The 27,163-nt window shown below is 37.5% G+C and overlaps 1 protein-coding gene and 1 pseudogene across 2 annotated transcripts; one reads left to right on the top strand and one right to left on the bottom strand.

Annotated features, from left to right (window-relative positions):
• The window catches only part of LOC117031506 (actin, cytoplasmic 2-like), a 20,104-nt pseudogene extending 15,941 nt beyond the window's left edge, over window positions 1–4,163 (bottom strand).
• Window positions 4,133–27,163, top strand: SNAPC3 (small nuclear RNA activating complex polypeptide 3). 2 transcript variants are annotated; one of them, XR_004424644.1, is made up of 10 exons: window positions 4,133–4,478; window positions 5,210–5,287; window positions 10,644–10,728; window positions 15,205–15,309; window positions 17,884–18,033; window positions 19,535–19,617; window positions 21,053–21,217; window positions 23,137–23,244; window positions 24,394–25,014; window positions 25,795–27,163. XR_004424644.1 is itself a non-coding variant. In XM_033122906.1 (9 exons), the coding sequence occupies exons 1-9, from the start codon at window positions 4,162–4,164 to the stop codon at window positions 24,539–24,541; spliced, it is 1,239 nt and encodes a 412-aa protein (XP_032978797.1). In that variant the 5' UTR covers window positions 4,133–4,161; the 3' UTR covers window positions 24,542–25,771. The 2 variants fall into 2 exon arrangements, 1 of the variants encoding a protein (XP_032978797.1); XM_033122906.1 differs by lacking the exon at window positions 25,795–27,163 and having other exon boundaries at window positions 24,394–25,771.

The raw sequence follows: 27,163 nt of genomic DNA, 5'->3' as shown, positions 1-27,163 counted from the left end.
CCCCCTGCAACTAAAGATTGGAAACGGCGACTGGACTTGGAGCTGAGCTGCACCCTCCACAACTAGACTGAAAGACAATGAATGACTTGGAGCTGATGGGCCCTGGAGAAACACACTGTTCTCCAACATTCCCCAATAAAATTAAAAAAAAAAAAAAAGTACAAATGGCTGTTACAAAGCAGTTATGGGGATGTAGGGTATAGAACACGATGCTCTTAACAAGGTTGTTCGTTATCGGTTCGATCCCCACAGGGGCCACTGTGAGCTGCGCCCTCCACAACGAGATTGAAACAACTACGTGACTTGGAGCTGATGGGTCCTGGAAAAACACACTTAAAATAAACGAAAGTTAAAAAAAAAACGAATATAGTCAATATTTCAATAACTATATATGGTGTCAGATGAGTACTATATTTATTGGGGTGATAGATGGGAGGGAGCTGGGGAACAGGGTGAAAAAGATGAAGGCATTAAGAATTAGGTGCAAAATAGTCACAGGGATGTAAAGTAAAGCATAGGGAATCTAGCCAATAATATAGTAACAACTATGCATAGTGCCAGGTGGGTACTAGACTCATCAGGGGGATCACTTCTTAAATTATATAAATGTCTAACCACTATGCTGTACAGCTGAAATTAATATAAAATAATATTGAATGTCACTAAAATTGAAAAATTAAAAGGTGGGGAGAAAAAGGCAAAAGGGAATAAGAAGTTCAAATTTCCAGGTTTAAAACAAATACATCATGGGGATGTAACATACAGCATGGGGAATATAGTCAATAATATTGTGATAGCATACTACAGTGTCAGATGGTTGCTCGACTTATGGTGACCACTTCTTTAGGTATATAAATGTTGAATAATTATTGTGTACACCTGAAACTAACGTAATATTGTATGCTAACTATATTTTAAAAATCTTTAAAAAAAAAAGAATCATACATAGCTCATCCAGAATTATAGGGCCTATACCAATACTGGAACCTTGGAATCTTTCTACCTCCTTTCTGCTATTGTTTGGCCCTAGTGCCAGGTCTAGCAATATTCTCATCTTCTGCCAAGTCTGCCACAGTGCCAGAAGCTGCCTTTGCCATGGCCTTTTTGGAGATGAAAAACTTCCTCTACCCTCTTAGGTTCAATCAACGGAGGTATGTGAATTAAACTGACAAAAGATAGATTAGCAAGAGAAAAGACAGATTTTTTTTTTATTCACATATGTATATGGTAGAATTCACAGAAAAATGTGACTAGAGGAGGCAGTTAGAATTTGGGCTTATATACCATCTTAATGGGAAATGGGGAAGGGTAGAAATGGAGTTACAGGAAAACAAATGACTTCTTAATAGGGGAGGGGAAGAAATGCACTTTTGGGGGAAACAAATACCGTTTGAGAAAGATAAATGGGCCGTTAGGAGACTAGGTGGGAGTTTTGTGACAATGTCTGTTTGGGTGTGTTGCCTACTTGTAGTCAATCTTCCCTGGTTTTAGGGAAGAGATTTATGACTACTGACTCTTTTGGGAGGCTCAGCACTTAGGTAGATAAGGGAGTGTAGGGGTGGGGGGGGAAAGCCTATTCTCAAATGCCTTCAGCTCAAAATAACTTGTATGCTGTAGTGGCTATTCTGGCCCCCTTCAGCCTTATTCCAAGGAGTGGCTGCTGATGATAAGACTCCACTAAGTACTGTGTTGTGATTCCTGATGGTACTTACCAGGAATCCTTCTTTTCCTACCAATACCTACAATCCTCACCTCTCAAGCTGCTGCTGCTACCCAATGCCACACACCACAGTGAAAACGAACCACCTTCCCCTGCTGTGCTCATTCTGGTCCTGCCCCTACCCACTGCTGCTCAGGAACCATTGTGGTCTCCACTCCTGAAGCCAGTGTTACTAAATCTCCAGATATATGTTAAGAGTCCTTCCGACCAGAAGTGTGGCTTCATTCTCTTGAGTGAGAGCTCCCCCTGTTGAGAGATTTGGACCAAATCTTAAGACAGTCTTTAGGTTGTGCGATGCCAACTCAAACTAGCTTAAGATAAAAGAGATAAAAAATTGTTGGTTTACAAATGGCAAGGCTAGAGGAGAAGATGAATTCATCCACAATAGTTCCAAGTCACGTGACTTCTCTCTTTCTCCATCTTCTGCCTTTAATTTAAACTCTTGACTTTCTTCTTTCTAACTCTTCCACTGGCCGACACAGGCTAGGTCTAGGGCATATCTTTGGGTCCTCAGAAGGGAGGAAGATTTTCTTGACTTATAAAAGAAAATCCCAGAGGAGGATTCTGATTGGCTCTAGTCGAGTCACTTGCTCATCCTTGAGTAAATTACCGTGGCCAGAGTAGAAAGGGTTCTATGATTGGCAGCCACAGGAGGATCAAAAGGAGTAAGGAAGGTAAGTTATAAGAAACAGAATGTTAAGCAAACAAAAACAACAGACATCTCCTACAACAATGTACTGATAAATACCGAGGCTCCTATAAAAAGACATATAACATTATTTTAAAATGGGCAATGGACTTGAATAGACATTTCTCCAAAGGTATGCAAATGGTCAATAAGCACGTCAAAATTATGCTAATGATAATTAGTCATCATGGAAACGAAAATCAAAACCACAAGACACCACTTCACACCCACTAGGATAGCTAATGAAAAAGTCAGATAATAACAAGTGTTGGCAAGGATGTGGAGAAATCAGAATCCTCATACAATGCTGGCAGGAGTGTAAACTTGGGCAGCTACTGCAGAAAACAGTCTGGCAGTTCTTCAAATTATTTAACAGAGATACCATGTGACCCAAGAATTTCACTCCTAGATAGATATATAGAAATAGATGTCTAGATTAATATAGGTATGTCCAAGGGAAATGAAAATATGTCTGCATGAAAATTATACAAAAATGTTCACAGCAGAATTATTTATAATAGTCAAAAGGTGGAAACTTCTGATGAATGGAAAAACAAAATATGATACATCCATATAATGCAATATTATTCGACCATAAAAAGGAATGAAGTACTGATACATACTACAATATGAATAAACACTGAACATATTATAAGTGAAAGCTAGTCACAAAAAGACCACCCATGATTCCAGTTACATTAAATGTTCAAAATATCTAAATCTATAGACAGAAAGATTAGTGGTTGGGTAGGGCTGGAGGAGCTGAGAGGGCTGGGAGTGACAACTAAAACGTAAAGGGTTTCTTTGGATAATGGTGAAAATGTTCTCAAATTGATTGTGGTCATGGTTGCACAACTCTAAATATACTAAAAACCATGGAATGCACACTTTAAATGGGAGAAGTATAAATCACCAGGGTGCATTCTGAACACCCTACTTCCTTTGGGGCCTCTGAGCTGTGGAATGGAGAAAGCTCGATCTGAAGCTAGACAGATTCGAGTTTCAATCCTTTTACATCCTAGCACTTAACTCCAACTTCAACAGCAACAGGGATCCTGGAAAGGTTGTTGTGATTTTTAAATATATATATTATATATTATATATATATATATATATATATAATATATATTTAATATATATATATTACGGTTAATAATGTATAGTGTTTGATACACAGTAGACGCTCAATAAACACTATTGTGTGCGTACATCAATGCATACGTACATATAAACGCGAACATGGTGGAAAGGTTTTGAAGGACCCGGATCTGGAGGACCGGTTGTGACCCGGTCGGCCGTCGCCCCCCAATGTGTCTCAGACTCCGGAGTAGTGAGGCAGCAGCACAGCCCACGAATTCTGAAGTGAAGGAAAAGCCCCGCACCCCGGGGCTGAGGAAAAGCAAAGGCTCGGACTGAAGGGCGCGACAAGACCGCCCCACCCAACAGAGAGTGATGCTACGTAACTGTTGGAGCCAAGAATCAAACCCCACCAGCTGCGGTGGAGGGAGATCATCAACCTACGTTGTCCCCAGCGCCCGGAGAAGAGAACAATGCGCTCAGCCCCGTATGCGGAGGCTCGAGGTGCCACGCCCGGGGCCGGGCCTGACCCGGGGCCTGCTGGGAAATGTAGTTTCTGAATCTCCGCCTGTGCAGCCCGCTGCTTGGTAGCCGACGCCACGTGCAACTACAAGTCACATCACGCTCCGCGAGGCCTTGATCGTACGGCTTTTGCAGGGAAGGGAGTGGGGCGAACATGGCTGAACGCAGCCGGGGCGATCCAACGTGCAGCGGGGTGGGCAGCCGGCAGGACACGATCCCCAGCAGTGGTGGCTGCAACTTTCCAGAGTACGAGCTTCCCGAGCTAAACACACGCGCTTTCCACGTGGGCGCCTTCGGGGAGCTGTGGCGTGGCCGGCTACGCGGACAAGGGGACTTATCGCTGAAGGAGCCGCCGGCGTCGGTGCTGCCTGGGTGCGGAGGGGTCGCCGACTCCAGCCGGGAGGATGCCGCGGTGACCCGGGATCTGGGCTGCAGCCTGGAGGCGGCGGCCGAGCTGAGGGCAGTTTGCGGGTGAGTGTGGGGCTGAGGGACTCTTGCCAGCTTGGGGCCCACCGGGTGCAGCCTTGTTCCTGCGCTCTCCTGCGACCCATCCTTGGGAGGGCCTGTAGTTTACTCCTGGAGGTAGAAGGGCCGCCCTTTCAAAGCTTTCAGCCTGCTGGAGATTTCCTGGAATACCGGGAGAAGACCCGTGATCAGACTGCACAATTTCTACGAGTTGGAGTGAAGGGACGAGAGAGCTGCATAAACGATCAGATTTTCTATTCGCTAATTTTCGAAGTGCTTGTTCATGTAGAAAGGCAATCAGTAACAGCGACGTGTACCAGCCATTGACAGATGCTTTGACAATAGAGGAACCTTAGTAACGGTGAGGCCGGAAGGAGATTTAACCAGAAGAGTGCTAAAACCTGGATTAACTGTGGTCTCTTTGGGGGACCTACCGAGAATGCTATTACTGAAATTTTCTCCAAAAGTGCCTTATTTGGGGTGAAATACAAAAAATAACTTTAAAAAAAATATTTATCTTTCTCCATTTAACACAGTATTGGCCTTCTTCAGTTAGTCCGCCGTATATCCTTTCCTTTATAGAATATCCGCATAGAAGTCATTGCCTTGAATTCTGGCCTCCTCTGAGCCCCTGCTGGATTTTATGACTTCTTAATTATTCGATGAGGTATTTGGGATGCAACCCTGACTCCACGGACAAGATGCATGATTGCTTTTCCTTTATGTTTTTGTTTTAGCCTTGATAAACTGAAGTGCCTTGAGGAAGCTGAGGATCCAGAAGTCATCCCAGAGGACACTGACCTAGTGACGTTGGGGTATGGAGGATTTGGCTTTCATTATTTGCTATTCATTTAATTATTTTTTTCAACATTGTATTACTCAAAAGTTGTATGGTATTGTCATCCCACCCTCTAAATTCAACCATTGTTAACATTTAGCCATGTCTGCTTCAGCTGTATGTGTTTGAGATACCTGCTGTGTGTCTTTTTCTATTGGTGGACCATTCAGTGAGTTGCAGACAGTATAATATATATTTCTAAATACAGAAGCATATAGATCCTAAAAGTATCACTCTCCTACATAATCAGAGCGGTATTATCACACCTAAGAAAATTAACAGTAAATACATAACCTCTAATAACCAGTTCATATTAAAATTTGTGTTTATTTTTAAATGTGTTTATAAAGGTACAGTTAATCTACTTAGATTTCACTTGCAAGCTAAATACTCTGATAGTGCTTCTCAAACTATGTAAATGACCAGTTTTTTGTTTTGTTTTGTCTATAATTTTTGACATATTCATACTTCTGTAAAATAGGATGAAAATGAATTACTAGAAAAATGGAATTAAAAGACAACAATAAATGTCTAAAAACTTCAAGCAGGCATTCAGGTCTGCCTTGGTTTGTAGTAACTGCCAAATCTGTTTCGTTTCCCTACTGCTAATATTTACATTAGCAACACTTGGAGCACTATGAAAGGGTCCTGTCTTTTGTAGGTCCGGTGTTTTCTCCTGATTTATCCATCACGCTGTCACCTGAGCTTGCTCATTTGCTAAGAAATGGTCCATGGCTCTATCTCTCTTTTATTGACAAATTTCAGACTCCTTAGACATTTGAAGCCTTCTACATTTGCCTTTCTAGATTTATGTTCAACCACTTTCTCTTTCAAATGGCTCAGGATGTACGTGGCCCCTTCCCGTCTGAAACCTACCCCATCTTTGAGACCCTAAGATTCCATTACACATTACTACAACCCATCTGTCTCCCTCAGGGGAGAGATGCACTTGTAATGTCTAGAACTCTTCTAACATTTCTAAGGCTCATTAGGAATCCAAACTCTTTCAGCTATGTATTGCTCTTAAGCTTATTGTATTGCTTTGCTACAATTGGTGCTCTTTAACTACTGTTGATTGATTGGTTGAATTTTTCTAAACTGCGTATCTGATTATCTCACTCTTGCTTAAAACCTTTCAGTGGCTCTTAGGCAAAAGTCCAGAGTTCTTAAGTAGCTGACAAGGGCCCCTATAGAATAGACCTTGCTGATGTTTGCAGCTCTGTTTCCGCGGTGCACGCTACACTGTTTTTCAGTTTCTGTAATGTGTTCTCTCATTCCAGGCCTTTGCCTAGAACACTTACTCTTCCTCATCCATCTGGTCTTGCGGGTTTCTACTCATCCTTTGTCATAGCTGAAGGATTAAAGACTATTTAGATCCCCGTTTATGCTTATGTGGCCCCCCATACTGCTCTGTTGAAATACTCATCACACTTATAATATACCTGTTTAATTTTATGTCTTCCTAGGTAGACTTAAAAATTCCACAAGTTATACCTGTCACACACACTGCTATACCCCTAGTTCCTAGAACTCTGGCACATAATCAGAGAGTCAGTAGATATTTGTAGAATGAGTTGAATAAATGAAATTTTCATAAACCTGAGGAAGTGATTTTTAGAGATTGGCTGATGATAATTTTAAACAAAGCAGACTTTTTTGTTATAGTTAATAACATACTAATTGGCTTATAATGATTATATTAAGTCATGTTAAATAATAATTTTCAGACTACTGTTCACATTGCTTCCCTAGCTGTTTTCTCTTATTAGATCAACTGGATCTCCTTGGTTGTCTTCTTATCCCTTCTATAGGAAATGTAGGTGGAATTATATATATAATCTAATGTAAAAGGAGTTAGTACAGCATTCCTCAGTTGGGATTATTTTGATGTACTTTGAAAGTATTATATTAAAAATATGACTCATATTAATTTTAACAATGCTGCAAATAAATTAGACTTGTGCCGAAAGCTAAAATCTATGTCTCTTCACTTTTTTTCTCTAAACCTTCCTTCTCCCCACAAATAACCTTTCTTCTCCCCACAAATAAAAATAGGAACAAAACCTAAGTACATGACCCATTTAATATGGCATAACAAATAAATTTCTAGAATTTACTCTTTTCCTTGTCTAACAAAGGAGCTAATTGAACTCATTTTATGCATGTTAGGGGGAAAAGACAGTTGGTAGAGATTTGATTCTCTCTTAATACATGCTGCTCTTCTTAATCCATAGCAACCTAAATAACTTATCTTCAGCACTTTTGAAATTTTTTGACTACTTAAGAGAAGATTTTAATTCCTAGGAGTGGGAAAGATAATTGTTACTACATGGGTGCTACTGAAATGCATCTGTCATCCCAAATGCTTTAGCAACATTACTTTTAATAAAACAGCAATTTCAGTTAGATTAGTCTGCCTATCCCTTTGATTTCTCTGGCCAAGAAAGCATCATTTAAAGGATGGAAAGGGGAAATTTCAGAGTCCTGTAAGAAAAAGAGAGCCACAAAATTGGAGGACTCTTACCTACCACCAAAACAAACAATAAAAAAATAAACCCCTCTAATATACCAGGGTTTTGTTAGCATGACAGAATAAATAAAATAGCCAACTTTATAAAACAAAACTATAGGAGATGGAAGGAAACAGCTAGAAATGCACTAACAATAAGACACTTTAGGGGCAGCCGGGTGGCTCAGTTGGTTAGAGTGCGAGCTCTGAACAACAGGGTTGCCGGTTCGATTCCCACATGGGCCAGTGAGCTGCGCCCTCCACAACTAGATTGAAGGACAACAACTTGGAGCTGATGGGCCCTGGAGAAACACACTGTTCCCCAATATTCCCCAGTAATAAAAGAAAAAAGAAAAAATTTAAAAAATTTAAAAAGACACTTTAATATGCCAGCCTCAGCACAAGACAGATCAAATGGTTTAAAAAAAAAGAGAGAGAGAGAAAAGCTCTAATGAACGTAAGCAACCCGATAGGTCTTGAGGAGATAGATATATATGTGTGTGTGTATATATACATATAATATATATGTATATGAATTTACATTTATGTACAGAGCACGTTCACAACAATTGATTATATATTGGGTCACAAGTAAAACATCAGTTGCTTCCATAAAGTACAAATACTACAAACAGCACTGATCACAACGTAATAAAATTAGAATTCACTAACAAAAACTAATCAGGCTGTTCCATCCGGAAATTTTAAAAGTTATTAAATAAATGGACGAAAGGGGAAATACTCTGAAATTAGAGAATTTTTAAGAAATAATGACATTGAAAACACCACATATCAGAATATAAGGAATACATTTAAAGCAGTGGTTAGAGGAAAATTTATTGCTGTGACAATCTTAAAGGTGAAAAAATAAAAATAAATGAATTAAATTTTCAGCTCAGAAAACTAAAAAAAAACAAAGTAAACCGAAAGAAACTGTAAGGAAGGAAATAATAGTGATATAATCAAGAATTAATGAGGAAAAGAACAGAAAAGGGATGGATCTAATCAAAATTTTGGTTTGTTTTTTGTTGTGTATTTTAAATAACAAAATAAGTAAACTTTAGCTGACTTAAGAAACAAAAATGGAAGAAAGCACAAAAATACAAAATGAGGAAGAAATAACCATTGGAACAAATTTTTTTAATTACAGGAGATTGCTCTGCAGGCCTTGGCAAACTATAGCCCACTGACTGGCCACCTGTTTTCTGCACATAAAGGTTTATTGGGACAGCTATGCCCAATTCTTTTACATATTGTCTGTGGCTGCTTTTGTACTACAGTGACAAGTTGAGTAGTTGTGGAAGAGATCAGCATAGGGCTCACAACCTAACATATTCAGTATGTGGCCCTTTAAGGAAAGGTGTGCTGATCCCTGCTCTACAGAAATAAATTATATGAAGTATCTAGAATAGGCAAATTCATAGAGACAAAAAGTAGAACAGAGGTTACCAGGGGTTGGTGGAAGGGAGAGTGGGGAGTTATTATTTAATGGGTATAGAATTTCTTTTTGGGTCCTGCAATGCACACAACTTCCAGTGCGCAGCTTACGTGGTACTCATCAGTCTTTAGCACCCATTACTCAGCAGCTTTCCCTACTACTCCACTCCTCTGGACAACTCCCTTCAGCAGCTTTTTCTGGTGCCCTTAACGGTGGATTTCCAACAGGATTCACTGATGGGGCACCGTAGCAACTTCTCTCCCGTTTAGTGAGTCACAGCTATGCCCTCTCCGACAAGGTCTGGATCCCAGTCCTAGGGGGACAAAAGGGAGTCTTCTTGGGCACTCTTCTTCAGAGCAAGGAGGAGGATACTCCTTTTATCTACTATTTCCATATTCTATAGAGTTCTCCTTACTTGCCAATCCCTCTTTACTCCAATCCTCTGTTAAAGTTAACAATTCTTTAGAGTAAGCTTTCTCTGTTCAAATAACTGTTTAATTCTTTTCTCCTAATGAACTCAGATTGATACAGAAAGGACTATAAAAAAAAAAATACACAGGTATCTGCTTCTTTGAGGAAAAGAAATGGAAAGGATAAACCAGAGATGTAGAATGTAGAATGAAGGCAGTAGGCCGGTAATAAATGTTGCAGACAAAACTCTGATGAATGCTAAAATTCCTCGGTGAAAGTTTAAGGAGAAACAAGATTTGCGTCATTTCAAAGTATCTCCCCCACATATTAATACTTATCAGATACAAAGGAAAAGTATCGTTCCTACTGTAGGAACCTGGCAGACGAACTTAACCAAGATAAACATCACTAGTAATAAAACATATTATTAATATCATGGACTTCATGATAACACAGTGAGAAGGACAAAATCATTCTTGTGGTATTCTTGCTAAAAATGTAGAGGCTGACTGCAGTTGTGAGGAAATAGCACTCAAACCCAGATTGAAGGACATTCTACAAAACAACTGATTAGAGCTCTTCAAAAGTGTCAAGATCATGAAAGACACAGAGAAACTACAGAACTGTAAAAGACTGGAGGAAAAGGGAGAAATAAGAAATGCAGTGTGGTGTCCTACATAGGATCCTGGGACAGAAAAAAAGGCATTCAGTTTAAAAATTTGTGAATATCAAAAAAATGTCTATAGTTAAGAAGACTGTATTAATGTTAATTTCCTGGTCTTGATAATTATTCTATGATCATGTAAGATGTTAACAGAGGAGAAGCCAGGTAAGAAATACAAGGAAACTCTGCATTAGTTTTGCAGCTTTTCTTTAAGTCTGAAATTAATTCAAAATAAAAAATTAAATAGTAAAGATGTTTTTGAAGCCCCAGTAAAGAATGTTGAAGTTTAATTTTTCTTGTATCTATAACAGAGTTCGAAAGAAGCTTTTGGAACATCGGGAAGAAACCATAACGATAGATCGGGTCTGCAGACAAGAAACATTTGCTTATGAGATGGTAAGAGACTCATCTTTTTTACCTTTGCCCATGAAAGAATAAATTGTCACTGGGTGAGTTAGTGATGACTGCATGTTGACTTTCTATTGGATATGCTTAGTTGAAAGCAAACGAGAGAAACTTCATTGGGACTGGGAACGAGTAGGAGAAAAAGTAGGAGGCCCTCAGAATTCAAGTGATGGCATATTTTACTCTCAGATCTCTGCCTTTATTTTTGCGATTAGTTTGCTCTTACTCTGTTAGGCTAATTCATGCCTTTTCACCACCCTATTCCTGGTATTTTTTGTTCTGCTCCTGATTTTGGTTTAACCTCATCTTTTTCCTGATCCATTATCTCTTATGTAAAACCTTCAGAAAAATTTAAGATGATGAGTAATGAGGAAATAAGTGTTAGTAGATGTGATGGGTTTATTAGTACATATTTTTGAGAACCTACTATGTTCCAGACAGTGTTGGGCACTTAATAGTGCATATTGTTTCTCCCACTTTTACGTGTGTTTGGTAAAATTGATGTAACATTTACTCTTTTAACCACTTTTAAATATTCACTTACGTGGCATATACAATCACAATGCTTTGTAACAATCACCACTATTTCCAGAACTTTTCATCATCCTAAACAGAAATTCCATACCAATTAAACAATAACTCCCCATTTTCCCTTCCCCCAGCTCCTGGTAACCTCTGTTCTACTTTTTGTCTCTATGAATTTGCCTATTGTAGATATTTCATGTAAGTGAAACCGTGCAATGTTTGTCCTTCTGTGTCTGGCTTATTTTAGTTAGCATAATGCTTTAAAGGTTCATCTGTGCTGTAGCATATATCAGAACTTCATTCCTTTTTATACCTGAATAATATTCCATTGTATGGTTATACCAAATTTTGTTTATCCATTCATCTGTTGATGAATATTTGGGATTTTTCTACCTTTTGGATATTGTAAGTAATGCTGCTGTATGCATTAATGTACAAGTATCTGTTTGAATCTGTATTCATGCTTTTCAGTGTATACATAGGAGTAGAATTGGTTGGTCATACGGTAATTCTGTTTTAACTTTTGAGGAACCACCAAACTTTTCCACAGTGGCTGCATCATTTTACTTTCCCACCAGCAATGCAGAAATATTCCAGTTTCTCCACATCCTCTCAACACTTGTAGTTTTCTGGTTTTTGATAATAGCCATACTTGTAGATGTGAAGTGGTATCTTGTTATGGTTTTGATTGGTATTTCCCTAATGCTTAGCGATGTTGGGCATCATTTCTTGTGTTTACTGGTTGTTTGTATATTTTCTTTGGTGAAATATCTATTCAAATTCTTTGCCAGTTTTTAAATTGGGGTAGTTGTCTCTTTGTTGTTGAGTTGTAAGAGTTCTTTGTATATTCTGGATACTAGACCTTTACCAGATGTATAATTTAAAAATATTTTCTCCCATTCTAAGGGTTGTCTTTTGACTCTCTTAATAGTGTCCTTTCATGTACACATGTTTGAAAATGATCTGTTTTTTTCTTTTATGATCTGTGCAATTGGTATCATACTTAAGAAACCATCGCCATATCCAATGTCATGAAGAGTTTCCCCTATATTTTCTTTTAAGAGTTTTATGGTTGTTGCTCTTAAAGCCTTTGATCCATTTTGAGTTAATTTTATATATGGTGTAAGGTGAAAGTTCAACTTAATTCTGTTGCATTTGGATATCCAGTTTGCCCCAAACTGAAGAGGGTCCTTTCCTTATTGAATGGTTTTGGCACCTTTGTTGAAAGTCAGTTGTACACAAGGTTTATTTCTGAGTTCTCTATTCCACTGGTCTACATGTCTGTCCTTACCAGATACCACATTGTTTTGATTACTGTAGCTTTGTGGTCATTTTTGAAATTTGGAAGTATTAGTCTTCCAATATTGTTCTTTTACAAGATTGTTTTCACTGTTCATTGTCTTTTGAAATTCCATCTGAATTTTAGGATGGGTTTTTCTATTTCTGCAAAAAAAACACACAAAGCCATTGAGGTTTTGATAAGGATTGCATTGAATCTGTATATTGTTTGGGTGGTATTGTCACTTGAACAATGTTAAGTCTTCCAATTCATGAACAAGAGATGTCTTTCAATTTATTGAGGTTGTCTTTAATCTCATTCAGCAGTTCTGTAGTTGTTTTGTATATAAGTCTTTTATCTCCATTAAATTTATTATTAAGTATTTTATTTCATTAGATGCTATTTTAAATGGAATTGTTTCTTAATACCATTTTAGAAGAATGTTCATGGCTACTGTGTAGAAATACAACTGAATTTTGTGTGTTGGTTTTATGTCCTGCAACTTTACTAAATTCGTTTATTACCTCTAATGGGTTTTTTTGTGCTTATGGATTCTTTAGGATTTTGTACATAGAAGATCATGCACAGAGCTAACTTTTTCTCTTCCTTTCTAATTCGGTTGCCCAATAGCTCTGTCTTCTTTCCTTCTTTTTTTTCTTCCTTTTTTTTTTCCCTTGCCTAATTGCTCTGGTTAGAATTTCTAGTACTGTGTTGAACAGAAGCGGCAAAAATGCGCATCCTCATCAGTCTTTCATCATTGAGTATGATTTTCATATATGGCCTGTATCGTGTTGAGGATGTCCCCTTCTGTTCCTAGTTTATTTCCTGTTCTTATCATCAAAAAGTTTTGAATTTTGTCAAATGCTTTTTCTTTATCAGTTGAGATGATGATGTGGTTTTTTCCCATCATTCTATTGGTGCAGTGTATTACATTGATTAATTTGCATGTTTTGAACTTATCTTTGCATCCTGAGGATAAGTCCCACTTGGTTGTGGTATATAATCCTTTTAATAAGCTGTTGAATTCAGTTTGCTAGTATTTTTTTGAGGAGTTTGGCAAATATTTATAAAGGATATAGGCCTGTAGTTTTCTTGTAGTATCTTTTTTTGGCTTTGGTATCAGAGTATGCTGATCTCATAGAATTAGTGAGGAAGTATTCCTTCAACTCTTGAGATTTTTTGGAAGACTTTGAGAAGATTGGTGTTACTAACTTCCTTTGCTCTTTGGTAGAATTCACCAGTGAAGCAATCGAGTCCAGAGCTTTTCTTTGTTAGGAGGTCTTTTTGTTTTTTGGGGTTTTTTAAATAATTTGTTTTGTTTTTCAATTACAGTTGACAAACAATATTATATTAGTTTCAGGTGTACAACATAATGATTAGACATTTATGTAACTTACGAAGTAATCACCCCAGTAAGTCTAGTACCCATCTGATACCACACTGTTATTACAATGTTATTGACTATATTCCCTATGCTGTGCTTTACATCCCCATGACTGTTTTTAGAACTGGCAGTTTACACATCTTATCCCTGTCCCTTTTTCACTCATCCCCCAACCCCTCTCCTACCTGGCAACCATCAAAATGTTCTTTGTATCTATGAGTTTGTTTCTGTTTTGTTTGTTCATTTATTTTGTGTTTTAGATTCCACATATAAGTGAAGTCATATGGTATTTGTCTTTCTTTGACTTATTTTACTTGGCTTAATATCCTCTAGGTCCATCTACATTGTCATAAATGGCAAGATTTCATTCTTTCTTATGGCCGAGTAACATGCCATTGTATATATGGTTCCTGGTGAGAAACTGGCTGTTAATTATTGCGGAACCTGCTACACTTTAGTCTCTGTCTGTTATTCTCTTTTGGTCATTGAATACGTTTAAGACCATTGATTTAACATGATTTCAACACCCGGGCTACCTCAAGGGTTGTTTCCATCAAATTTCTTTTGTTTCTTGTGAATGAGCCATATTTTCCTGGTTGTGTGTTTTATGTTTTAGTTGCGAACTGGACATTCTGAATTTGAGTTTTACTTATTGGGAGTTTGTGACTTTTCCAAAGTGTCTTTCAAGTGTGTGTATTCCTTGTTGTGTGTGGTCACTGATGTTTCTGTTTCATTATCTCTGTGGTCAGCCAGTGATCTGACCAAGATTTCCTTAAATGTCTACCACCACAAATGAGTAAAATGGGTCCTGTCTACTGGGGCTGCTGCTGAGGGAAACTACTGCTGTCAAGAGGGCCAAAACCAAGGCAAGTGTCTGCACCAGGCCCTTAGGACATTACCAGACCAACCAAAACACACAACCCCCAATTTTTGGAGAGCAAGCTTTCCACTGCCTATCCTGGCATCAGCCATCATTTCCGGGAACACAGGCTGCTGTCTCCACATCTGCGTGCAGGGCTGAGGAATGGGGGAATGGTAGTTGGTTTACACCCTCTGCTTACGTATGAAAAATCAGCACCTTGTCCCTCCATCAAGCACTCCCCTGGTTGATATAAGTTCCAGAGTTCCAAAATAGTTGATCCAATCTCTCTTCCCATCTTATTGGTTGCTTCGGTGGAGGGACTCAAGTTACTGCTTATGGGTGTTGTTCCACATTGCCTCTTGTCTGATTCACAGTGTCTGATTTTAAGGTCTCTATTAATTTGCTTTCCTCCTTCAGGAGTCACATGCCATAGGGAAAAAGCCTGAAAATCCAGCAGACATGATTGAAGAAGGGGAGCTTATCCTATCTGTGAATATCTTGTACCCGGTTATATTTCATAAGGTCAGTAGTAAAATCTTTTGGGTTTTACAGACAATATGAGTGACTTTTGTCAAAAGGTTTAATTATTTGAAAGTCACATTTCCTAGGGTTTAAAGTAAATGCAAGCATATACTATTTTATCTGGTATCCTGTCTATATTCTTGGGTTCTTTGTTTGTTTTTAAACTTTTATTTATTTAAGTGTGTTTTTCCCGGACCCATCAGCCCCAAGTCAAATAGTTGTTTCACTCTAGTTGTGAGGGCGCAGCTCACAGTGGCCCCTGTGGGGATCGAACCGGCAGCTTTGTTGTTAACAGCACCACACTCTAACCCGGGGTTCTTTGTTAGATGAGGAATATTGTAAATAAGGTCAAATTACAAATACCATATTTTGCCGTGTATAATGCATACCTTTTTGCCCAAATTTGTGAGGGAAAAATAAGGATGCGCATTGTACATGGGTAGTACTAATTCCGTATCTATATAAATGTTTTTAATTCTTTTATTTATGCTTATGAGTTAGAAGTGTAACTCTAGAAATCAATAACAATATCTATATGCAAAATAATACCCTGGAATACAATAATTTATTTTGTTGAACTTAAGACAAACTTGTAACGATGAAGAGTTCTTGGCCTTTTATGATGCATAAATATTGGAAATTTGTTACCGGTACATAAAATTTCTTGTACTTTGTATCTGTACTTGTGTTTTGTAGTTATTTGTTACATAAAATTTCTTATACCATAATATGTTAAAAAGTAAATGCTAACTGAAATTCCTTTATAATACAAAAAACAAGCACCTAAATATAAACAAATAGAAATTTGAATTAAAAAATTAAAACCAAAGATTTTTTTCCGTTGAAAGTTTGGGGCCAAAAACGTGGGTGTGCATTACACACGGAAGTGCATTTTATATGGCAAAATATGGTACTTCCTTGATTAATAGGATTAGAGTTTCAGTGTTGGAATGCATACCCTGGTTTCTGTACTGTAAGCAACTGAAAGTATAAAGACATCCACAGTGATTCTAATTATATGAATTTTTGAAGGTTTTTTTTTTTTTTTTTTACCCAGAATAGGTGGCTGGTGAAGGAGTGGGGTGACCTTTGTTCACCAGTTCACCAGTTTAGAATACTTGGAAAGTTATGGAACTAACAACTAAAGACAGCTCTTCTTTAATAAAAATGCAGAAAGTTAACAGGTTGGGGGTATCTAGGAATTTCTTAGGAGTCTTTTATAAAAAGAACTATCCCAACCCACAGGGTATGTATTCTCGATTCCCTAAACAGATATGTCAGAAACTTTTGATAAGGTTTAATTCAAATATTACTATACATAAATTGCACTTGTGAATAAATAGGCTTTTATGAAGCATCTGGGATGTAGTCAGTACTAACTACATTGTTTGATGAAGATTTCAAATTACCAATCAAGCAAAGCAAAGTCGATAATAACTGAACTTCTGGGTTTATAACATTAAGGTTGTGAATAGATTGCTTGACTTCAGTGAGACAACTTCCAGGAAATTTTAAAAGACAGTGGTACTAGATGAAGTTACAGTCCAAAGGCTCTTCATGCTATTGTCATTTTAGAAGCATCTGGATTATAAACTTTAACTTAAAATTAAAAGTTCTATTGCCAAGTGTCTTTGTCCATTCCAGCTCCTGTAACAAAACACCACAGGCTGGGTGGCTTATAAACAACAGAAACTTGTTTCTCACAGTTCTGGAGGCTGGAAGGCCAGGATCAGGTGCCCGTGTGGTCAGGTGGGGGCCCATCTGGGCTGCAGACATGGCAGAAGGGGCTAGGGAGCTCGGTGGGAGGTCTGTCACAAGGGCACTAATCCCATTCATGAGAGTGCAACTCCCATGGTCTACGCACCTCCCAGAGGCCCCACTCCTAACACCGTCACTTTGGGGGTTAGGATTCCAACATGTGAATTTTGGGTGAACACAAACATTCATTCAGACCATAGCACCAAGTATCTCAATTGTACCCATGGTTTGTAGTTTTATGGTGGTGACTGAGTGACAACACTAGAGGCCAATGCCATTGCGAGAAGATTTTTGTTACTTACATTTCCTGAGAGAAGTGGGGTACATGCTATGCCGGGCCACAGGGGGATGCACCACTGTCAGTCAGGAGGCAGAAAGGAGGGGGGGAGGCATAGGCCACAGCCTTTGTTGGGGTGTCCACAGGAAAGGCACAGCAGGGCAGGTAAGCACTTCAGGGTTGGCTAGTTTGAATACTTCTGGTGGGCTCTGGGGCCTGGGGCTTGTCCCTAGGTGTCTGGTACCTGGCTCTTGATTTAGGATAGCGGAAACGTTGGCTTGGTGTGTGCGAGTTAGATAAAGGAGGCGGTTTCAGAGTATAGGCTCTGGATCACAGGGGAGATAGAAACAACTTTGGCCATTAGCTTGGACCTGTAATTTATGGATGCCAATTGGACAAATACAGGATTTAAGAAAACAACACCAAGTTATGGGAATCACTTAAGACAACCAGTAACTTAATTTACATCTGGTCGTGACAGGATTTATAGTTTAATGGCTTGTCTCTGAGTGAACACTTACTTACTGTTTGCCTTTTAGCACAAAGAACACAAACCATACCAGACGGTGCTAGTGCTGGGCAGTCAGAAGCTCACGGAACTCAGGGATGCGATTTGCTGTGTCAGCGACCTCCAGATCGGGGGGGAATTCAGCAGCACCCCCGACCAAGCCCCTGAGCACGTCAGCAGAGTAAGGTGATTTAGTTTTTACCCCCATAAGGCCAGAAGAAATATTAACAATAATAGTAATAAACTAAGGAAGTAATGATTAGCAAGATTATAAATATTGCAGTAAGTGCTTTCTTCTTCTAAGCCATTTTCTCAAGCCTGTAACTCTTCCCTGTTCTTTATCATCAACACCTTTTCAAAGATTAGGCCAGGGGTGTCCAAACTTTTTTCAACGTTTCTCACCAAGGGCCATATGCGGTAAAATACACAAACAGCCGGGCCACTCACTCGAGGTGAAGTACGTATTGCCTCACCTGGTTTATTTAAGTAAACTAAATATATTTTTGGAATTTGCTGCGGGCCAATTAACAATGGATTGTGGGCCGCAGTCAGCCCATGGGCCGCAGTTTGGACACCCCTGGATTAGGCTATACTCAGTTTTGATTTCCTCATCTCACATTCATTCCTCAACCATTCTTTGCACACTCTTCCTTCTAAGGTCATAGTGACCACCTAATTGTTGAACCAGTTGATCTCTTTTTCGTGCTCATACAACTTGATCTTACGGTAGCATTTGGGTTGACTATTCACTGTCTCCTCGTTCAAACTCTGGGTGAGTTAGTTTGTCGTAACTGCCCCCAGCAAAGGGTTGGAGCTAGTCAGGAGTCTCACTGCTGGTCAGAGGACATGGTCAGCCCAGTGAGCAGGACCCGTCGGGACAGCATGTGGTGTTGGCTGTCGCTGCTGTTTCCCCGGGCGGTACTCTCAAAAGGACAGAAACCTCTGCATACCCACTGCATAAGGCGAGAAAGGAGCAAAATGGTAGACTAGCCACCCCCGAAGTTTTCAGAAGGGGTTGCTTGCCCAGTAAAGTAGTAGGGCCTTGATCCTGAATTTAATCCTAGGGCAAGCTTGAACTAACTCTTGTTATCTGCCTCAACTCAGCAGAGGAACTCAGATTTACTGGCCCTCTTAAGAGAGGAACTATCTCCTGTAGACCAGTAAAAAGATACTTGGATTGACTAGAATAGAGTTTGGACAAGAACCATCACAATCTATTTTTGCTGGTTCCTGTGCCACCAACCACATGAATGTTATAACTTAGGTTTCATCTTAGTTCTTATTTTAAATTCTTTTCCTAATCTTTCCCCCAGTTTTCATGGTTTTAAATGTACTCCAGTCTTGTTAATCTCTCTGTAACCACATTCTCTCCTGATTTCCAAACCATTATTTTGAGTGTCTACTGAACATTGCCACTTACCCTCAGTGAGAAGTCAACTTCTGTGATTAATCTCATGTAACCCTAAGAGTCTACTGTTATTTCCATTTTATAAACAAAGTAACATAATACTTGTCACATAGGGGGTTCCCATTAAGTATTACACAAATTAATGAGCTGAGCATATTCTATGAAGTTGTTAAACAGATTAGTATGATTTTATGACATACAAATTTTGAATTAATATTTGAGCAATTTCATAATTGTTAATAACGGGCTTTGAATACCATCTGTTTTCTTGCAGGACTTGTACAAATCAGCCTTCTTTTATTTTGAAGGAACATTTTACAATGATAAAAGATACCCTGAGTGCAGAGATTTGAGCAGGTATAGTTTCCAAAAATCTCAGTCTTTCCTATTTCTAGTTCTCAAAATGGTATTATCGCCACAAATCCTATTATTGGTCAGTTAAAGCTCTTTGCCTAGGAATTGTTTATTTAGGGGTTAAAAATTATCTTCTTTTTAAAAATATTTTCAAAGTTTATTTCATCTCATGAGTCTAGGTACAATAAGTTAATCAAAATTTTTAGTCCAAGAAAATTTTCCTACCAAAAACATATGTAGACCTTTTCAAGATCTTTGCCAGCTGTCTAGAATTGTTTTTTAAATGTAGTACCTACTATTTAGAAGTTATAGTAAATCTTGTATTGAGCCTTAGATACATGTAAAAAAACCCCTAAATCTCAAACACTTTATTGAGTCTGTTGTTTATATTAGGTGATAGCAGGAAATTAATCTTTCACTATTTTTCGCTCGTCCAGTATATACTATTGTTTGCCTTATGTAATATTTACGGTTGCTTATATAACATGAAAAATCTGTACCTAATATCATGTTAATGAAACCATACTTTTATTGTCAGTGTCCTAGCAACTAGAGTATATATGTATATTTTTTCTGTTTATATAAATTCTTTTATGTTAGCCATTTGTATCTATATTCTAATATAGTTTTCAAATTTGTTGGTCTTAGCACTCCTTTATACTATAAATAATTGAGGACTCCAAAGTTTTTGTTTATGTGGGTTTTAGTATTTGTCATATTAGCAATTTAGTATTTGTCATATAGTATTAGTATTTGTCATATAGTATTAGTATTTGTCATATAGTATTAGTATTTGTCATATAGTATTATATTTAGTATTTGTCATATTAGCAATTGAAACTAAGAAATATTTCAAATATTAACTAATTTAAATAATCCCATTACATGTTAACATTAATAACATTTTTGTGAAAAATAACTTTTCCAAAAGAAAATAGAAGAGTGACATTGTTATACATTTTCCACTCAATCTAAAATGATAACACATCATGTAGCCTCTTAAAAATTGACCTAATTGTTGAACTAGTTGATATCTTTTTCATGTTCATACAACTTGATCTTACGGTAGCATTTGGGTTGACTATTTACTCTCCCCTCTTTCAAACTCTGAGTGTGTTAGTTTGTCATAACTGCCCCCAGCAAAGGGTTGGAGAGTTGAAAGGGCAAATCACATTTTATGATTAAAGATAAATTTGACCTCATGAATCCCTGTGGGGTCTCAAGAACCATACTTGGAGAACTGCTGCTCCGATTGGTGAAGAAAAATTTAGAATTCCTAATTCCAACAGATATGGGCCACTATGACTTTCATCAGGATGGCAACTGTCCAGTTAAGTGGGTGAGCCAGGTTTTGTGAAGTACTGCCATCACAAACTGTTTTCCATCATTTTTAGGTTTTTGTGGAGCAATGATATTTTCTTACCTTTTCCCCCCTCAGAACAATTATTGAGTGGTCAGAGTCCCATGATAGAGGCTATGGAAAGTTTCGCACTGCTCAAATGGAAGACTTCACCTTCAATGACTTGCATATTAAACTGGGTTTTCCCTACTTATACTGTCACCAGGGAGACTGTGAACATGTTGTTGTCATTACTGATATAAGGTGAGTGGCAGCCGTCATGACATTTGACTTGTTCTGTTTTCCTCTTCTTTATTTCATAGTATAAGAGCACAGGTAGGATTTTTGGTTTTTTTTAATAAAAATAAAAGTAATTACCATGTTTCCCCGAAAATAAGACCTACCCGGACAGTCAGCTCTAATGCGTCTTTTGGAACAAAAATTAATATAAGACCCGGTCCTATAGTAAAATAAGTATAGTAAAATAAGACCGGGTCTTATATTAATATTAATTTTTGCTCCAAAAGACGCATTAGAGCGGACTATCCGGCTAAGCCTTATTTTTGGGGGGAAACACGGTATCACTGCAGCTTGGCTTGGAAACAGCAGAAATGTTTGCTTTCCATGCAGTGACCAACTTTGCATCCTCTTTTGTTCATGTTTTGGAAAATCTATAACAAGTACGTACTTTACTGTTTATTAGAGGGTTAAAAATCTGTAAATACTTTTAAAAGTAAGTATGTCCATTTGTATAATAATTCAGGTAGTAGTCATCCACTTTGTGTATCATATAGGCCCTTTGCAAATTTGCAGCTCTATTTCTAGGTTTCTTATCTTTTGTCAAAATTTGAAGGAGATACAGAGGAATTGGGGGGAGGAGAAGAGTAATTCTAGTATTTGACAAATGTGAAGTCTTTTAGAGTTACACAGTAACAGAAACCTATTATGTAGCTTAGGTGCTAGTAATATTAAGTCATAATTTAAACATTAAATAGCTGTGTAATCCAAGTTACGGTAGTTCTGTAGAGGGAGGCTGAGGAGCTAAATTAAAAAAAGAAACAATTGAGAATGTAAAACAGTTGCCCCTAGGGAAGAATTTCTGAAGCAAGAGCTGGGATAGCTCATAAACCTCAAAGATTTATGAGTTTCAAAATTATATCCATTTATTTCTTTGGTTATATGTTCTTTAAATTTTACATATAAGCTATTCTGCTTGCTCTTCCTCTCAAATGAGGGGGAATGTGCCTCAGAATCAGCATAAGATGGAAGATAATACTTTCCTCGGGTGATCTTACTGTCTTTACATTTCTTACCTTGTGGGTATATTGCCGCAGTGTCACTCCTTAACCTCAAGGCAACTTGGAATATACTTTATTTAGACTTCAAGTCATTTTTATTTCACAGGTGGATTTTATCATTCAGTGCCATTCCAGTTTCATAGTTGGTAGACTGTTAAAAGTTTACTAATCATTTTCTAATGTGAAGTTGATATATTGCTACCCTTACTAAAAAAACAACAACATACATACATATATATGTATATTTTAGAATTATCAGGGGCCAGGGACCTTTAGAGTACTCTTACGCAGTCCCATCAGTTTCCAGGTGAAGAATCTGCAGTCCAGCATGGTTAAGGGATTTACCCATACTCCCTCAGCTGATTGGCGGCATATTGGAGACTGGCTTCCACTTACAATTTCTTAACTCTGACACCTAAAACTAAAAGTCCTACCAATTCACATTATACCAGGAGCCTGATTTGGATTTTAAATAAAGCGGACAGTAAACAAGAGCCATGTATTAACACAGAACCGGTTAATCTAGATAAGATAGCCAGATAAAATACTTAGTTGCTCAAACTATGTTCCATAAAAGGTATTACGTGTTGAGTAAAGCAAGGATTCTTTGATGGAATACATTCAAGAAATGTTGCATACACTATCTCCCTCACACAGCGCACATTACCATGAGTGGACTTGGGAAGTTTCATAGGAAAGAAAACATTGTTTGATCCAAATGCTCTTCTGGAGTGTTTTGTGGAACACAATTTGGTCAAACCTGGATTTTGTAAGCAAAAAACTGAAAAATATATCTACTCTGTTGTTAATGGTGAGGTACAGATTTCATTCTTTACCTGTAACAAAAATTTGCACTTTTATATCTTTATTTCCTCATGTACAAAGGCTTGTGCATCGTGATGACTGCTTGGATAGGACACTTTATCCCCTTCTTATCAAGAAGCATTGGCTATGGACCAGAAAATGTTTTGTTTGTAAAATGTACACAGCCAGGTAAGTGATATGTGTATTTTTTTGAGAAGTACTGGTTTTTTCAAGTCAAGCACTTTTGATTTTTGGTATTTTAGTTCTTTTCTATTTTCAATCTGAGGACTTCTACATTGGGGTGGGTATACATAATATAAAATAAAGTTTTATTTAGTAGGGAAGTGAGACAGATCAGTTTAGTAGGTTACAACAGCATTTTTAAATAAGGAAATGAAGCATCGTGTATAGTGGGAAGTCCAAGGGTAGGTCAGACTAATTTGACACAATGCTTGATGTCATCAGGGAGCCACGTTCTTTGTGCCTCTTGTCTGCAGTTTACATAATCAGCTTCATTTACAGCTTCTCAGTGAAAAATGTAATACAGCATCTCGTATATAATGAGGTCAAAATATGATTTTATATATTTTTCCGTTGTGATTATGTATGTTTAGATTGTTTCACTGTGGATCAGTTAAAAAACTATTCTTATCGGTTTGTTTTGGGTTCCCCACAATATGCTTTTCTAAATGAATAGGAAAACATAAATCGAGTTATCAGATCAAAATGGAAATCAGGGAATGTTACAACATATCATGAGTTGCAGAATTCAGATAAACTGAACAGCATTTTCATCTGTGTCCAGTAACATCTCAGGTCAGAAAATCAAATCTCAGTTGAATAATGTTGCCCATGTTTCCCATTTGTATATACTCTGTAACATTTTTATCCTGAACTCTAAGTAAAACAGCTGGAGTTTTCAAATTAATCAGTACACATTACCAATTAGAAAGACAACCAAAAATTTATCAGGTCTATAAGAGCATATAATTTATTACGATTTTTCAAGATGGCCTATTAGAAGAAAATGATTATGTTCATATTGAGTTACTTGGAGGGTGGGTATATCATGGCAAGTGTGTGACGCTTTCAAGTATGGCTTTATATTCTTTTCTCCTTAACTTTAAGAAGTCTTTCAGAGAAATGGCATTATGCAGTTTCTGTTAGCTGCCCTTTTGCATTGTATTAATGGTGATGTCTGTATCTATGTATACAGAACCATATGAAGGATTATAACGTATGAATAAGAATGAGAAGGCAGTAGTGAAAATGTTTACAACTTACAGCATGTTAAAGCATAAGAAAATTAATGGTAATGATGTTTTTTATTTTTAACAGATGGGTGACGAACAATGACAGTTTTGCACCAGAGGACCCATGTTTCTTTTGTGACGTTTGCTTCCGAATGCTCCACTATGATTCAGAAGGCAACAAACTGGGGGAATTTCTCGCTTATCCTTATGTTGATCCTGGAACCTTTAATTAATAACCAACAACAGAAGTGTACCCTTGTGAAATTAAAGGTCCTCTTGGATGGTTCCTTTATTTCCAAATGCCAGAGGAACAGGATCAACCTGAAACAATCATGTAAAGTTACCCCCATATGCCCCGGAAGAAATTTCAAATCACAGGTTTTTTTAATAATTTGTATTTACATGCTTAGAAGTATATTATGTTGATATTTATTTTGAAGGCTAGTTATTTAGTGCTTTTGCCCATTTTTAAATGTCCTTTATCTTACTGAGTTGTAGGAGTGCTTTTATGTATTCTGAATACAAATCCTGTCAGGCACATGTATTCTGATTTTCTACCAGTCTGTCACTTGCCTAATCATTGTGTCCAGAATGCTTTTTGCTAATCATTAGCAAAATTCAGTTAATGATACTTCAAGTGGTGGAAGTGTTTTGGAAATTCTTTGAAGAATGTGAGAGCTACACCGTGTACCATGAAGCTTCCAAGGTAAAGATCTTTCAAATATCTGTAATAAAAATGAGGGAGAATAAAAGATTATTTAACACAATATTAAAAGTTATTGTGTAATTTAATCTCACAGTGAGCACTTTTGTAATGCTGTTTTGTTTAAAAACGAGTATATTGAACATTTTAATGAGACTCACCGCATGAATAATGAGGAAGACCTTGAGTATATAGTTAGACCTTCACAGAAGTTAACAAACTGAAGCTTCATTTGATAACTTTTTGTGAATCATAAATGCTGAGCTTAAAATGTCAGTTTTTATTTAAATAGATTTTATGTCATATGACCACTGGGGCGTAGGAAATCAAGATCCTACAGATTGCTAGCTCTGGCTCACTTATTCTTGGGGCAGTGATACCCAGTATTCTGTATGCAAAAAGAAAAACGTTTTTCTGGCCCAACTCTTCATTCTTTTGGCCCCCTTACTATGATAATCCTATTTCTCTTCTCTCGTTCTGGGCCAAAGCACAACTATGAAAATCCGTAGGTCTAGATCATCAGAGAAAATTGTAGCTTATCTACACAGGGTGCCAAAAAAATTATATACATTTAAAAAAAAAAAACATCCTGTATTAAAATTGTTATATAGCAGTAACAAAAGATAAATACAAGTCATGTGTATACCTTTTTTTGGCACCCCCCCTGTATATTGAAATGATTTCTGGAAATTTTTTGGTGGAAAATTTAATTGTTTACGACTTTTAGAAATGCTGTTAAGATGGTTCATTTTAAAATGTCATTCAAATTTCACTTTCTTCCAGGTTATATTTAAATTCAACTGAATTCCACATTCCCTGGATGGTTAAGAACATTTACCATATAAATCAAGCCTATAAGCCCTTGTATTTAAAAGGGTTACAGTGAAATGTTTTATGGACTTAAATGTAGGACTTACTCAGTTAAGTCAACTGGTGTGTAGGTGACAAGCATGTTTTTAGTATGTCTGGTGGTGGTCTCACTGATTGAGTCAATACATCGGAGGAGCAATGTAAAGAACTAAGAGGTCCCTCCACGGCTGCTTTATTTATTCCTAAATTTTTACTTTCAAGTTTCCAATGATGCTAAATAGAACTGATTTAAAGTTCTGCTGGAAAACCATAAATTTATTCCAATTCTTCACAGTTCCACAGGTAAAAATAAATTTTTGCTGTATTTTTAAACTGCATTCCTTACAGATCTTAATTAGTATAGAAGGGTCTTTTTACTTTTATTCAGTTTCATCATTTCATATTCTCAAAACAGAAAATTCTAGAATTATCATAACGGAAGCAGTAATCCATGTGTGGTGCCAATCAGTTCATTTTAGTGGATAAAGCATACTGCAACTGAAATTCTTGTTTTATCATTTATTGAGAATATTATCCTGCTGAATAATATTAACTTTTTCACCAGCTGTTTTACAAAGGCTCGGATATCTGTTATTTCCTGGTGTAATCTAGAGTGGAAAGGCGAACCAGGTTACTCCCAGAATTTACCAATGTGTTGTGTGTCGGTTATACAGGTCTCCCACTGAAAGAAACTCCTTTCAAATAGGCATAAAAAATGGCTTGAATCAAGGGATTTTTACAGCTGCGAAATTCAATGTTAAACATCACATGACTTAAATTATGTATTCTACCTAATGAAAAGCAGCTATAAAAATGATGTCGTGAACTTACCCATCACCATCCTGTGTATGTAAAAAAAATTAGATTTTGATATAACAGTGGATGGAAATGCACAAAATCACTACCTAGAAAAGCAATACCTATTTCCTTGAACATCTTTTCTAGACTTCAGTTCCCTTTAAGGCTAACTGATCTCTCCCCCAATCACATCACAATGTCTTTATCATCTCCAAGGCTGGAGAATCACATAGCACAAATAATGAACACATTTCTGCCTATATGGCAGCTTCTTCATTTCTTAAGGTGTAATTATGGGTTTGCTATTTCCAATAGATGATCCTTTCTCTGGCCAATGGGACTAAGTTGTTAGTGAAGCCCTCACAGAGCCCTGTAAAAGCCTTGCTCTTGTATAGGCCACCTCATCTTGACCTGACACGTTCAACCAGGTAAGTGTGTGTGGGTACACTACAATCAATGTATCATCCTACTATTTGAAACCACAGGCTACAATAGCAATTACAGG

Source organism: Rhinolophus ferrumequinum, chromosome 12 (genome assembly GCF_004115265.2).
Source record: "Rhinolophus ferrumequinum isolate MPI-CBG mRhiFer1 chromosome 12, mRhiFer1_v1.p, whole genome shotgun sequence".
In the NCBI taxonomy this organism is placed as follows: Eukaryota; Metazoa; Chordata; class Mammalia; order Chiroptera; family Rhinolophidae; genus Rhinolophus; species Rhinolophus ferrumequinum.
Note: the sequence above shows the minus strand (reverse complement) of the source record. Positions and strands in the feature narration are given on the sequence as shown.

What these genes read in the sequence shown, in the direction of transcription:
- SNAPC3 (XM_033122906.1), top strand. Translation starts at nt 4,162, where the DNA reads ATGGCTGAACGCAGCCGGGGCGATCCAACGTGCAGCGGGGTGGGCAGC. An exon ending in GAGCTGAGGGCAGTTTGCGG is followed by an intron (nt 4,479 to 5,209) that starts GTGAGTGTGGGG and finishes TTTTTGTTTTAG; the next exon opens with CCTTGATAAACTGAAGTGCC. An exon ending in ACCCGGTTATATTTCATAAG is followed by an intron (nt 15,310 to 17,883) that starts GTCAGTAGTAAA and finishes TTTGCCTTTTAG; the next exon opens with CACAAAGAACACAAACCATA.